Below are 15,009 nucleotides of genomic sequence, written 5' to 3'. Positions count from 1 at the left end.
GCAAACGAAGACAGGACCTGGCAGATTTGTGGGTCCAAGGGTCAAGAAAGCGGTTTCTGCATGTGCTGTAGAGGGAAGTATGGGGCAGATGAGGCTCATCAACCTGGGAAGGTAGCTCATCTAGGAGAAGGAAAGCTCTGATCCTACACCTCTGCTGCCTTGTGGGATATCTTTGGGGGGCAGAAAAGGTGAAGGATTAAACCCTACACAAATCCAGAGTGGAGTCCCTAAGACGCCTTGTACGCCTCCTCCCAGCTACTCCCGCAGCCAAGCTGATGCCAAATATATTGCTTTCCTTTCCTTTGGAGCCATCAGTCCACCACCAATCACCTGCCTCTATCTCACAGGTGTCAAACACAAGGCCCGGGGGCCTAATCCGGCCCGCCAGACCTCATCATGTGGCCCGCGTAGCCGCCGCCGACAATAGCCACTGACAGTAGTTCTGGAGCCTGCGATTGGCCGAGGGTCAAAACCGGGGGCGGGGCTGCAGGCGGAGGCCGGGGCGCTGGAGCCGCGCTGACGGCCTTGGCCAGGGAATTTCAATTTCGAATGAGGCTGAGGGAGGCGGTGGCACAGCGGCCAGACGGGGAAGTAAGATGCAGGAGGAGGAGGAGGAAGCCCACCGAGGAGGTAGGAAAGCCCTACAGGCGCCGCCGGCAAAGTTGGTGCCGGGACAGAGCAGCGCTGGATATTTTTTTTGCGGGCTTTGCTGTTGTCTCCGAGAGCGAGTGAGGCGGCACTGGGGAGCCGCCGCCCGCCGCTTCCCTTCCTCTCCTCGGCTGCTTCCGGGAGGTGGGCGAGCGAGTGGGCGAAAGGGACGCAGAGTGAGCCTGAGGGGGAAGTAGGCAACAGTCGCTCTCTTGATGGAGCCGGGTTTCTCTTCCCTCTTCCCCCGTTTTCTCCTCATAGACACTCGGAAGGGTGCCTGGCTTTTGCTCTGCCCCCCACCCCCGAGCCGCCCTTTGGCTTCTCAGTTCCGGCGGAGCTGCTCCCCGGTGGGCGGCCGGGAGGGAGGCGGTGATGACGGCACGGGTTCCTGCTCTTCCCACTCTGCCGCCGCCTCCTCTCAGCCCCTCGTGATGTAGGGCTCCAGATGGAGTCGCCTCGCGGTTTGAGTAGGTGGGAGGGGAATTTTTTTGGGGGGGGGGAGGTTTTCAAGCCTCCTCTGCCTGCAGTCCCGGTAGGGAGAGGCGGCGGCGAAGACGACAACAGCGCGGGTGGGGGGAAGAGCAGCTCTGAGGCGAAGATGCACGTCCGCTGGGGCTGCCGCCGCCTTCCTCCTCGGGAAATCCGCTGCCCTCCCTCAGAGCAAGGGGAAGGGACTCTGGCGCTGAGGGGGGAGGATGCAAAAGCAAAGCAGGGAGTTGGCGCTGCACCACATGTTCCTGCCCCTCTCCAAAGCATGGGGTGGGTTGCAGCGTGTGGCATCCTGCCTAGCGGGGTTTGGGTGTGCGCAGGGCGGGAGAGGGAAGACCTCTTTCCATCTGCAGGTTTTTAATCCCAGCAGTGGCTTTCTCCTTCCTGCCGAAGGTTTAGTTGAGCCGCCCCCCCCCCCCCGGAAGCCGTCGATCCCCACCTTTTGTTCAAATTTCCCTCGTTTACATCCCCTCCCACACACGCGCCATGACACAGGAATGTGATCCGTGTGGGGGCGGGAATGAGCTTACATTATTACAAAAAACAGTAAGAATTGAATGCAGTGACAATAATTTATGATAATAAAGAGTGGGCACATAGTCCTACAGACACATCCGGCCCTTTGAGGGTGACCAAACTGCTGATGCGGCCCCCGATGAATTTGAGTTTGACACCCCTGCTCTATCTCATTTGGTGGAGATGCCCTGAGCAGGGCCTTGACATGGGCTCTGAATCCTGGCTGCTCACGTGCTCTTTCCTCAGCCTGTTTTCCAAATCAGTTGAAGCAGACATCCTTTCCTATGGATGGTTGAGCTTGCTGCTTTTACTTTCCGCCAGCCAGCATGAGTGTGTGTGTGTGTGTGTGTGTGTGTGTGTGTGTGGAGAGAGGGAAAAGGGAGCTCATTTTCTTCCCTGAATATTTATGAGAGGCTCTTTGTTTCCTCCTCGTAAAGGTAAATGTCACGAGGCTGGAGTATTTCAGTTCTTTACATGGAACGTAGGGCGAGCAGTCTTCCTTGAAACGCTCCTGCCGGCACTGCTGAGCAGATGGGTTTTAATGATACTGTCAGTTTAGAGTGTTGAAAACAATTGCTCATTCCCAAAGGGAATGTGTCCCCCCACCCCCAAGAGTGCAACCTTGTTAGGGGTCACTGAAATTAAGTCTTGTGTATAAATACATGCAGCAGTCTTATCCACCAGCCCGGTGCCTTCTCAGTGTTCTGAACTACAACTCCCACCAGCTCCTGCCAGCATGGGAGGGCGGGCAAATACCACATCCCCTGGCCTTGACGCCCTTGGCTAGGGCCAGCTCCAGGTTTGAGGAGGCTTTGGCCAAAGTGCCTTCCTCTGCTCAAGCGCCCTAGGAAAAATGTATCTGGTAATGGTGAGTCGCAGCAATGCTAGGCGACTGAGCCTAACTGCCATTTTCATTTCCCACAATCACCCAGTATTGTGGTTTTGGAGCCTTTTGGGAAACATGAATGGCAGTCAAACCCAGCTGCCTGAAAAGGGTTGTTGTGGTTGTTGTTAAAAAAGTGTCTTAGAGAACATAGAATCATTGAATTGTAGAGTTGGAAGGGACCATGAGGGTCCTCTAGTCCAACCCCCTGCAGTGCAGGAATCTTTCGCCAAATGTGAGATTAAGAGTCTCATGTGCTACTTACTTAACTATTCATTAAAAAATTCCTTCCAGTAGCACCTTAGAGACCAACCAAGTTTGTCATTGGTATGAGCTTTCGTGTGCATGCACACTTCTTCAGATACACATGCACACGAAAGATCATACCAATGACAAACTTAGCTGGTCTCTAAGGTGCTACTGGAAGAAAATCTTTTATTTTGTTTCAACTATGGCAGACCAAGACGGCTACCTACCTGTAACTTTAACTATTCATGTTAGTTTTATGCCCTGATGAAGCTGTGGGAGCTTTCTGAGGATGACAGGTGATGCTGATAGCCCTGATTATATATATAACGGCTAACAAGTCCTGTTGATTTGATTGTACAGGGTGCCTTCTCTGTTTCCTGTTCCTATAAACGTCTCTGCCTTTTCTCCCATGAATTCCTTTCCCTACTGACTATTTGTATTTTTAATGTCTTTATATCCCTGATCTCTGATGAGTTACAGTTAAGGTAGCGTATGAAAATAATAAAACAAGGAATTACAGCTTGTTTAAGTGTTAGTAATTTTTAAGAGCCATCATGATAAAATGCAAGAAGCGGCTACAGCAGGATAAGGCAACACAACTGCTTCCTCTCTGCCTTAGGGCTTCTGTAATGACATGCCTTAGGTCAGGCTGCAGCTCACCAGTTGGCTATCCCACCAGTTCAGAGATGATGCGCCTGCGGCCCCTCCAGATTCTATACTGGCCCCGCTGGGGTGTGGTTGGTGGGCTTGGGGAACTGGTGTCCCAACAACATTTGGAGGGCTACAGGTTACCCCCACCCCTAAGCTAGTTGAAAGCCAGGGTCCTAGTTGACAAAGCAGAGGCTAACACCCTGGCCAAATCAAACCCTGCAAGATAGGTTTTCATGGCATTTGTTTTAACTGTGCTAGGAACTTGTTTAAATTGTGCTGGGCATTAAGAATTCTCTTTCCTTTCCTGCTTCCATACAGTTGCGTCGCATGCAGGAGATGATTGCTCACATGCAAGCCCAGATGAGGCTCAAGCCTGGCGACGAGTGAGACGGTTCACCAGGCCGCTGACGGTAGGTGTCACTTCACATTTTGTGGAGGCCTTGGCTGTAAAAGTGCATGCAGGTCAGTTTTCAGCAGCAGCAACGAAAAAACAGTGGGGGTGGGGGTGATGGGAGCACAGCTCCTTGGAAAATAAAAGAGCAACAACCATAAGCACGCAGAGGAATGACTAGGCTGGCAGTTTTGTGTCGGCGAGAAAATGCAAAGCGGTACGATCAGATTAAATTCCAGCTTTCTGTAATAAATGGATTTGTGTATATGGTTCCTTTGGTCCTCGAGGGGCCATCATACTACATTGCACAGCTTGGCAGGAATGAGCCCTGCCTGGAGGCCTCTTCTGGCTTCAGAAAGGTAGGTACACTTCTCATGTTTTTCCCCCTAAACTATGGAAATCAAAAACATAGGGGGGAAAGTGCACCAAGTTTGTTGCTACTGTTGCTGAATGCTCAAGTTTTAAGACACCCAGCTTTGGTTTGCTGGTCCTCTGGAATGTAAAGCCTGAGTAAAAATGGTTTATATTCTACCTTATGACCGCGTGACAAGCTGCCAACATTCCAGCCCTTAAATAAGGAGTTTTTTGTTGCCTCTACTTGAACCTTTGCTTTTCCTGTTTGCATTAAAAGCCCTTCTGCGTTGTTGTAGACATCCTAGCTAGCTACAAACCACTTTCCACAATTCAGGAAGCCTGTCCTGCCATTTCACCAAGAAGCTAAACAGATGATGCGGTTTAAGAACACTTAGGGGTTTTTTTTGTTCAAATTACTGGACGGGAACAAAGTTAGCCTTTCAGCAGGGATGATAATAATGTCCTTTACCAAAATGGCACCTGCGCAGTTTCCCCAAACTCCAAGATAATCATGGTAACTGAGTGGGGTTGCGGGGGGAGAAATAGGATTCATGGAACAAATGAAGGTAAGGGAGGCGGTGCTGGGCTCCATGAATGAACGTATGAGGATTGGAAGCATCTGTCCACCTGGTCTTGAATGGACCTTCATGAATCCTTCCAGTCTCAGAGCTATTTGCAGACTCCATTTGCTTTTGCATTTAAAATATGAAAAGTCCTTTTCTACTACCATGGGGAGCACAAACTTGCTTTTGAATATAAAGGAAGACTATTTTAAAAAAAACCAACAACACCCTGCTACCTTGTAAAATCAAACGCATCTGCTTACACTGGCAGGCAGGAAGTAGTTAAGGACCAGCTGGAATTCTGTTTTAAGACAACACTGATGCTATCATAGGTCTAAATGCCACAGCATTTGGCATTCTGAAAAAGCGATTCAAGCATACAGTCTAAGCCTTGTCCACCTCCTTTTGTGGCCTATTTTCCAGCAAAAGGAAGCCTTTTTTTCAAAGTTGACTTGCTTCTTTCTGACTAGTATACACTGAAGGTTGAAAAAGACAACAGGGGTTTTGTGTGTATTCAAAAGACCACGAAACCTGTAGCATTGTTAAAGGTAAAGGGACCCCAACCATTAGGTCCAGTCGTGACCAACTCTGGGGTTGCAAGCTCATCTCGCACTATTGGCCGAGGGAGCCGGCGTATAGCTTCCAGGTCATGTGGCCAGCATGACAAAGCCGCTTCTGGCAAACCAGAGCAGCACACGGAAACGCCGTTTACCTTCCCGCTGTAGTGGTCCCTATTTATCTACTTGCACTTTTGACGTGCTTTCAAACAGCTAGGTTGGCAGGAGCTGGGACCGAGCAACGGGAACTCACCCCGTCGCAGGGATTCAAACTGCCGACCTTCTGATCAGCAAGCCCTAGGCTCTGTGGTTTAACCCACAGCGCCACCTGCGTCCCTTATATTGTTAAGAACCTGTTTTTAAGTTGCATGCTATTTCAGAATTCTTATGAGTGTTTTTACTGGGTGTGTGTGTGGAATCAGAGGAGCTTAAAAAAGACTAACGAATTTACGCTTGCATAAGCGTTTGTGAGCAAGATGCTACTGCATCAGATGTGGCCCATTTCTTGATAAAGTGGATTCTAGTCCACAAAAGCTTATGCCATCATAATAAGGTGCCATGAGACTCCTTCCTGTGCCCCCCCCCCCGGGCAGATTAAGACAGCTACTCCTTTGTAAACTTCAATGGAAGAAAGTATTCAGAAAGCCTTGCCCACCCCCCTGTGTTTAGAAGCCCACTTCTAATAATTGCTAGTGCGCTTTTGAGGTGTCTGTTCAAAACCTTAGTGAAATGTTTACAGAATTGTGTGAGTTTGAGAGGATCCACAAACAGACACACGCGTAACACCCAGCTGAAAGTGTGAAACCATTCACCCTTCAGAATTTGTAGCAGGAAGCCTGGATAAGGGTTATCCATGGCCACACCTTAGCTTGTGTTCTTCTAGAGCAGGGATGGGAAACCTCTGGCTCTCTAGATGTTGTTGGACTTCAGCTCCCATCATCCCTGACCATTGAGGCAGGAGTGCCAGCTTGGCCCCGCAACTGTGGGTGCCCTGGGCCGTGGGTGCCATGCAGCGACTGCAGCGTGCCAAAATTGGTGCCAAAATTTGTGGGTGCTCAGGACCCCAGGGAGCCGGCACCTATGGACTGAGGCTGATGGGAGTTGGAGTTCAGCAATATCTGTTCCCCATCCCTGTTCTAGGGGGGTTCTTAGGATTACAATCCCGAACCACAGCCTACAGGCTACTGAATTGTTTAACACAGATGGCAAGCAGGAACATGGATAGCTGCTTTACACCAAGTCATTCCATTGGCCCACCTAGCTCAGTGCTGTCAACTCTTATTGGTAGCGAGGGTTTGGGGCAGGGAGTCTTTCTCAGCAGGTGGTACTAATGCCTATTGCACTGACTCTGTCTTTTTGGGGGCCCAATTCAGAGTGCTGGTTTTGACTTGAAAAGCCCTTCCCTGCTTAGGGTCAGTAGAGTTGAAGCATCACTTGAATGTGCCTGTCTGTATGTGAGGATGTAGAGGCCCTTCTGTGGATGTCTTTGTCATCTAAAGCCAGGCTTTATGTTGTTTTCAGACTGGGTAAGATGTGCTTTTACTCTTCTTGTTCCCTCGGTCTAGTCTGTTACCATTTGCGGTTTAGACAGACTTATTTTTGAGCTGATAGGAGCACTGGGAGTGGGTGTGGATGAGCACACCAGCACCAGTGCAAGCAAGATTGGGAATGTCTCCTGGCACACTGGATCTGGGATTTGGGAGCCCAACCTCCAGCTCAGAAAGCACAGTCCTGTCTTGCACAGCACAGCAGAGAATCACGCTGTCGGCTGACGGATTTCCATCTCTTTCTCAACTCTGCAGGCTTCGCTTTTTTTTTTGGCAGCAGACTCCAATAAAACCAATCCCAAGCCCTTTTTTTTCTTTTTTGAGTTTTCAAAATTAGACCAGTGCTTTATATTATTATTATTATAACTCATGGCATCTCAATCTGCCTGTGTTGCCGAAATAGCTGCGGTAGGGTGATAGAGATGGCTTTCTGTTTTTCTTTCTGGAAATGAGAATTAGCAACATAAATCTGCCTCCCCCTCCAAAACTTTTTTTGGCAAAGAATAATCTCCCATCACTAAACTGAAAACTTGCAAGGTTGGATCGCCTTCATAATCTGCTCAGTTCGTTTAGGGCAGCCTGCCTTAACTTGCTGCCCTCCCAATGGTGTTGGACTCCAAGTCCCATCAGCCCCAGCCAGCATTTCCAGTAGTCAAGGATGATGGAAGTTGTTGTCCGAAACATCAGGTTGAGGAAGGCTGATTTAACATGGCAACTGGGGTATCTTTGGGACAGAGTCAAGAATTTAAACTCTGGAAAAGACTGTGACAATTAACTCGTCCCACCTACCTTGTAATGTTCCTGCATAACGATGGAAGAGTTTATTGTGTTTGGCTTTTTTTTTAAAAAAAAGGGTGTGGGGAGTCTTGAGCTACTTTCGCCTAACTTGACCGTATTATCACAACGTGTGGTTTATCTTGCTTTTAAAACCATTAGTCATGCTCCTGACAGGCACGTTGCAAAGAAAAAAAAACAGCCCACTCCCTACAATAATGGATACGTGGGGTTTTAAAAGAAAAATATGTGTGGCGTTGCCCTAGCAACCAGACTTTAATCATGGTCCGATGCCAAACTGATGTGATGAGAAAAGTCATCTGGGGGGGAGGAAGGATGTATTTGTGCATGTAGCTTCTGATGCCTGGAATGTGAAGCTTAGGCAGAATTTTAGCCTTTTTGGAGCAACCACCTTGTAGCCTCCGGGGTGTTTTGCTAACCAAGGCTGGGTGAGCTGCCCCAACGGTCTGGCTCCCCTGCCTCGCCGTGAGTCATGCTGGCCCGTCTGCTTTGTTGCGTCTGCAGAAAATGTGATGGGATTTGCTCCGATGAGGTTCACTTGCTGCTTGAAGCTTCCTCCGTCTTTTTGAAGGGTAATGCTGAAATAATGAAAAATTCTGGTTCTTTTTATGCTTTGCGAAGACCTAGAGATTTGTGGCTTTTAAAGAGGGAAGATTTTTTCTGGGTGTTTTGTGGTTGCTTGGATCTGTAGATTACACTCACATGGCAATGATCTTCCTTAACATGAGGTCATTGCGTGCTCCTGTGAGGTGGGAGAAACCCTTTTTTCTCCTTAGCTTATTAATCTTCTGTGCATCCTGCCATTCCTCCATGGAGCACGAGGCTCAGTATGTTGCACTCTCATTTTATATTCTCAACAGCCCTGTGAGGTAGGCTTGGCAGAGAGAGAGAGTGTCAAGTTGACCAAGGCTACCCTTTGAGTTTTATGGCTGAGTTGGTTTCCCCTGATATGAATCTCAGGTCCTAGATAGCTCAGTTAGTTAGAGCATGGTGCTGATAACGCCAAGGTTGCATGTTAGATCCCTTTATAGAACAGCTGCATAGTCCTGCATTGCAGGGGGTTGGACTAGATGACCCTCAGGTCCCTTCCAACTTGACAATTTTATTACAGTGGTACCTCTGTTTAAGAACAGTCCTGTTTACGAACAATTTGGTTTACGAACTCTGCAAAACCTGAAGTGGTGTTCCGGTTTGCGAACTTTACCTTGGTCTACGAACAGAAGCCGAATGGTGGAAGGGCAACAGCGGCGGGAGGCCTCATTAGGGAAAGCGCGCCTCGGTTTAAGAATGGATTCGGTTTAAAAATGGACTTCAGGAACGGATTAAGTTCGCAAACCGAGGTACCACTGTATTCTATAGCTTAACTACGTTTTAATACGAACAAGCAGTGCACACTGCTCAAAATTCCACAATTTCCTCCTCCCCACCTCTCACCGGGAGCAACAAACCATGAGGTTCTTCTCGTTGGCCTGACTCGTGGCTCATAGTTTATTTCTACCAAACAGCAAACCACTTGTGGTTTGTTTGGGGAGAAGGCCCTCTTGCCAGTAGCCACCTGCCCAAGCTCAGAAGATAACGAAGAAACCAGATAATAGATTCTGGGGAAGATTGGGCTGTATCACTTTAGTCCACAGGCACTGGCAACAAGTAAAGCTGTTGAAGCATGAAATATTGAGCTGTTGGGATGGAGTTTCCGGTGGAGCTCATGAGTAGTCAGTCAGTCAGTTTTATTGCACATAGCCAAAGGTTGCCGCGATGTACACAGAATCATTCAACAATTAAAAGGAAATATGCTAGATTAATACAAAAAACTTTAAACATTTATATTATCAAAACATTACCTACTCTTAACAGTTATAGAAATACCTTAATATACAGGTTAAGACTTTAAACCATAAAATTTATAGGCTAAAATCACCACATGGCCACTAATATATTAAAAATAATGTTAATTAATACAACGTACAATTATATTCGGAGTTTGGTGATAAAGATAGAATATAGCTTGATGTAAAGGTAAAGGTAAAGGGACCTGACCATTAGGTCCAGTCGCAGATGACTCTGGGGTTGCGGCGCTCAACTCGCTTTCCTGGCCGAGGGAGCTGGTGTACAGCTTCAGGGTCATGTGGCCAGCATGACAAAGCCGCTTCTGGCGAACCAGAGCAGCGCACGGAAACGTCATTTACCTTCCCGCTGGAGCAGTACCTATTTATCTACTTGCACTTCGTGCTTTTGAACTGCTAGGTTGGCAGGAGCTGGGACCAAACAACAGAGGTCACCCCATTGCGGGGATTCGAACCGCCAACCTTCTGATCAGCAAGCCCTAGGCTCTGTGGTTTAACCCACAGCGCCACCCGCGTCCCTTTATAAAAAGGTATATAAAAAGGTAGGGGGAAATAAAAGGTAAAGGACCCCTGGACGGTTAAGTCCCTATAGCTTGATGTAGGTAGGGTCAAATAAATTCATCTCCTTTACAATTGGTGGCTATTTTGGCTATATAATTTGCTCTAATTTTCCTAGCGGCAGTTGCAAAGAGTGCTACACGCCAAGTCACATGCTTACCTATGTCTGTGAGGAGATATAAAATCAAGTCAGAGGGGTTCTGGCTAGGGGGCCTTGTCATTATAGGTGCTAAAAATCGTTCTCTTACTTCATTATATAAGGGGCAGCGCAGCTCATGAGTAGTGTTTTTCTGGTTGCTCATCCGGAGGGCAAGTGGTGTGGTATGAAAGGGAGAAGTAAAGGAAATAGGGAGGATAACCTCCCCTATCTCTGTTCTTTCTGTTCCATTTCTCTCAAAGCCACCTTGATGGTGGGAAAATAGCAGTAGGAGTCATAGGAGACAGTTAGCATCCATGTAGAAAAAGGCAGGGAATCATCTAGGGCGTAAAACGTTTCCCTCCCAGAACCCTGAAATCCCTTTTATTCATTGAATCTTTGTCCTTTCATCAGTTTTATCACGTCACATATCATAATCATGAGGACTAGGAATCTGTTTCTTTCCATTTAAAGATTGGAGGGTTGCATTCTGATATTTCAGGAAGCTGAAACAATGCTCCAGATTTGTGGTATGATAACACAGGTAGCCCATGTGTTAGTGTTCTTAACATCCTTGCATTGCTAGTGGGGAGGGGAAGGTAATGCGTGGTTTTAAAAGTACAATAACTAATATTGTGCTAAAAGAGGATTTGGGTTTTGTATTAAGCTTTTAATCCTTGAGGTAAGAGAGAACACAAACCGTTCAAGTAGGAGTGCTTAAAAAAAAAAAAGCAGAGCCAAAACAAGTAATATCCTAGGACTACTGATCCATGTTTTATTTCTCCTCATGCGGCCAGTTTTTAAATAATTGTGAAATTCTGGCTCCATGTGGCTTCATCGTCTCCTTTAATCCTTTTGGTGTTAGTGTCATTTCACAATTTTAGTCAGTGATCTTTTTCAGGCGGAGTTGTGGTGTATCCTTTGGACTTCTGTAAGCTTCTCCCCACAAACTGCATTTTTTTTTAATTTGATAAATGCAAGGAAGTGAAAATAGAATGTTGGTGACTGATTGAAATACATCAATCGGTGTCACTGATGTGTTCAGTACAAAGGGAATGTTTCCAGATTCCACATTTTCTATTGATGGCACACCTGCAATCCAGGTGGAGAATTGTGTTGGGAAACAAACAGGAGGTTGGGGAGAATTCGCAAGCTCATCATTTTATTTATTCATTAACCCATCAATTTCTTTTATACCCCACCTTTCTGCCAAGGATCTCAAGGTGATGTACATAATAATAATAATAATAATAATAATAATAATAATAATAATAATATATTTATACCCTGCTCATCTGGCCGAGTTTCCCCAGCCACTCTGGGCGGCTTCCAACAAAACACTAAAGTACAATAATCTATTAAACATTAAAAACTTCCCTAAACAGGGCTGCCTTCAGATGTCTCCTAAAAGTATGGTAGTTGTTTTTCTCTTTGACATCTGGTGGGAGGGCGTTCCACAGGGCGGGTGCTACTACCAAGAAGGCCCTCTGCCTGGTTCCCTGTAACTTGGCTTCTCGCAACAAGGGAACCGCCAGAAGGCCCTCAGCACTGGACCTCAGTGTCTGGGCAGAACAATGGGGGTGGAGACACTCCTTCACGTACTACATGATTGTAGTTCCACCCACCCCATGGCCCCTGCACTTTATCCTTACAAAATATTTTATTCATTCATTCATCTAGATTAATATATCCTGCTTTATAACCCCGAGAGGTGATCAAAGCAGCTTATGAACGATTATCACAATAAGAAGAGCCCCATTCTGGTATCGGGGACAGAAAACAACATGGTGTCCCTCATGGCGCCAGGATTTATTAATTTGCTATCCTTATCTGTGTTCCTCCCTTATGTTCCCCTTCTGCTTCTCCCTACCAGGGAACAGCTTTGACTGATGTCCTCTGAGGCAAGGGAGTGGGGTTCAACAGCTGGAACAACCACCCTGTGAGAGAGGTTAGGCCAGGAGCGGGGAAGATTTTTGACTCCATGGGCCAGAGCCTAATTGGAATTGGACTCACGGGCCAAATTCGGAAGGTGGGCGGGGTTCCCCCACCTGTCAATCACATGGTGCCATAACAGCATCATAATGGCAAATCCCAAAGTCAGGGCTTCAAAGCACCTTGCATGGTTCTGCGAAAAGGGAAAGGTTCTTCCCTCATTTAAGCAGGTTAAAAAAAACCCTTCTGTTCTAGCAAGAGATTGTGATGCCTTTTTGTGATTCAGGGCTGGGTGGGCTTTGGAATCCCCTGCTAAAAGGGAGATTTCCATCGTTTTAGTGGGTGATCCCATGCAGGTTTGCATGGACTGGTCTACTAAAATAATGGGGGTGGTGGTGGTGGAATCAGTTTTAGCAGGGGATTGTGGTAGCAAACAGCTTTCTGAATCGGTAGGAGGTTAGTCTGAAAGAGTGCTTGCTGAACAGACCAGGATTTAACCCTCACTCATCAACGAACAGGCAGCTAATTTAGCTTGATCTATCCTGCTTCCTGCAAGTATGCTTTCCTATCCCAAGGCCTCCTTATAACTTGGCATGACATTTACATTCATAATACTCAGTTGCAGTGGACCAAGGGTTTTGTTTTGGCCTCTTGTGCTAGGTCTTGAGATATTCGTGACGAACCCTTGCACCTGCTGTTTTCCTGGTGATGTAAGCCCCTGGTTTACTGTCGATCCTTCCTCTGAGGCAAATGTCCCAAATATTTTAGCATCTTCCTCTGCTCTTACCTGGACTGCTCAACTATGTTCCCAGCACAGCTGCATAAATATACAAGGGTATGAAGTGGCCTCCTGCCAGAATTCTGCAGTTCAGTCACGTTATAAAGCAGCTTAACAGATTTGGATCTAAGCAGGGCGGTTATCAAGCAGACTCCCCCAACCTGGTGCCCTCCAGGTGTTTTGGAATGCATCTACTGCCAGGCCTAGTCAGCACAGCCCTGCTGGCTGGGCCTGATGGGAGTTATAGTCCAGAACATCTGGGGGGGGCACTGGGTTGAAGAAAGCAGTTTTATTTTGCTTTAGTGGAGATGCAGGATGAGATAGCTATTATCCTGTTAGGAAAGGAGAAACCCAGGGCTTCCTGACCAGTGAGTGCCCTGGTGCTCATCTGAAAGTGAAACCTGTTGGGAGTAATTGCAAGGCTTGTGGCTGCAGTGCAGTAGATGAGAACAGAAGAGTCCTGCTGGATCAGGCCAAAGGCCCATCCTACGGTATTCCAGCACTCTGTTCTCACAGTGGCCAGCCAGATGCCTACAGGAAGCCCCAGACCTAAGCAGGAACTAACTGCAGGTTCAAGTTGTTCCTGAAATGAAGTGCCTAGTTGAGTTTCCCGCCAAACTTGGGCCTCCAGCTGTTTTTGAACTACAGTTCCCATCATCCCTGGCCTTGCTAGCTAGGGATGATGGGAGTTGTAGCCCAAAAGCATCTGGAGACCCAAATTTGGGAAGTGCTGGCCTAGCCCTTAGACTACCCACCTCCACCACTCTCTTTGCATGCTGTGATGTCTCACAAACTTTGTTCTAGCATCAGAATACGGAATTTGAACAGCGCACTCTTTCAGAGATGGTCATTAGCCTATCTCGACTTTCTGTTTCCCCAAATCCATCCCCTGAATTACGGCAGGCAGTAATTCAGCAGGTCATGGGGTCTGGAAGTAAGCACAGTGGAGGAGCTGCTACAGCTTCCTCCTCTGATTACCTCCGTCAGTAGCAGGGAGCAGTCTAGAGTCTAAACTGGGGCTGGATCCAGGCATGGTGGAGCAGAGCTTGACTGCTGCTTCCTGTCCTTTCACGGCCTCGGCAATAAATAAAGGCGTTTTAAGGTGTGTCAACCTGTTAACTTTGCCGTTCCAGCGCTTATCTGTCAGTGTATAACGCCTGGTTTAAAAACACGACTCTTCTGAGGAAACCAACAGTGTGAAGGCAGGACTGCAACGTTTACAGCGAGCAGATTTTAGAGCTGGTTGCAGCTGCTGAGCCCACAGTGTACTGTTGCAAAGGTCCTTCGAAACAGCAACAGCAGTGGTTTAGGCCAGGGGTAGGAGCGTGCCCTCCAGATGTTGCAGACTAAAGTGCTCATCACCCCCAGGGTGTGTGAAGCAGGGCCATTGAGGGGTATGGTCTGAGGAGAACAGGGTATGGCTTGGTTAAAGCTCTATGGCTGACATAGAGAAGCCTGGGTGGCTGCATTTGGGCCCTGGGCCTGACATTCCCCACCCCTGGCTTAAAGTTCTCTTAACTGCACTATGCCTTGGTGAGTAATTTAGCAGAATACGGCCGGCCTGCTTTTTAAAAAAAATCTCCCCAAGTACAAAGATAAAAAGGTTGACGTTTTCAAATCTGGGAAACCTGAGTCCCTCCCCTCCTTCTTTTTAAGGTTCTTCAGACCCTCCCTGGCCTAATTCCCTTGCCCAAAGATCTCTGGGCTCAGATTCCTCATTTCCCTTTTTCCTCTTGCCCTGTTTTTCAATTAGGACACAGTGCCTAACCCAGCACAACTGGCACTTTCTCAAAGAAACTGGAAAAACAAGATGATGATGCTGGATTGTGTCTAATAAAATGTAATCTGCCCTGGAGCAAATTTAGGTAGCATTCCCTTAATTTTAGTCTGCTTCCAGGAAATTGGCAGGATAGGTTCCCCCCCCCCCCCCCCAGGTTCCTCCCCTTCTCCTTAAAAAATAATAATATATGTGTGTGGTGCCTAACTATTGAAAGGGCTAAATCGACAATATAATAATAACAGATAATCTTTATATCCTGCCTTTCCCCCAGACTGGGACTCAATGCAGCTTTTGCATACCCACACACACTGGTATCATTCACATGATTTGGAGGCAGA

At 47.4% G+C, this 15,009-nt stretch overlaps 1 protein-coding gene across 1 annotated transcript in view; it reads left to right on the top strand.

Annotated features, from left to right (window-relative positions):
* The window catches only part of LOC118075694 (septin-2), a 63,121-nt gene that overhangs the window by 46,308 nt on the left and 1,804 nt on the right, over window positions 1-15,009 (top strand). The window contains exon 12 of the mRNA XM_035097841.2: window positions 3,755-3,846. Within this exon, the coding sequence (XP_034953732.1) occupies window positions 3,755-3,823 (69 nt within the window). The 3' untranslated portion in view covers window positions 3,824-3,846. The remainder of the gene's footprint in view (window positions 1-3,754; window positions 3,847-15,009) is intronic.

The sequence above is a fragment of the Zootoca vivipara genome, chromosome 17 (genome assembly GCF_963506605.1).
Source record: "Zootoca vivipara chromosome 17, rZooViv1.1, whole genome shotgun sequence".
Lineage (NCBI taxonomy): Eukaryota > Metazoa > Chordata > Lepidosauria > Squamata > Lacertidae > Zootoca > Zootoca vivipara.
The sequence above is the reverse complement of the archived record's forward strand: the minus strand, read 5'-3'. Positions and strand labels throughout refer to the sequence as shown.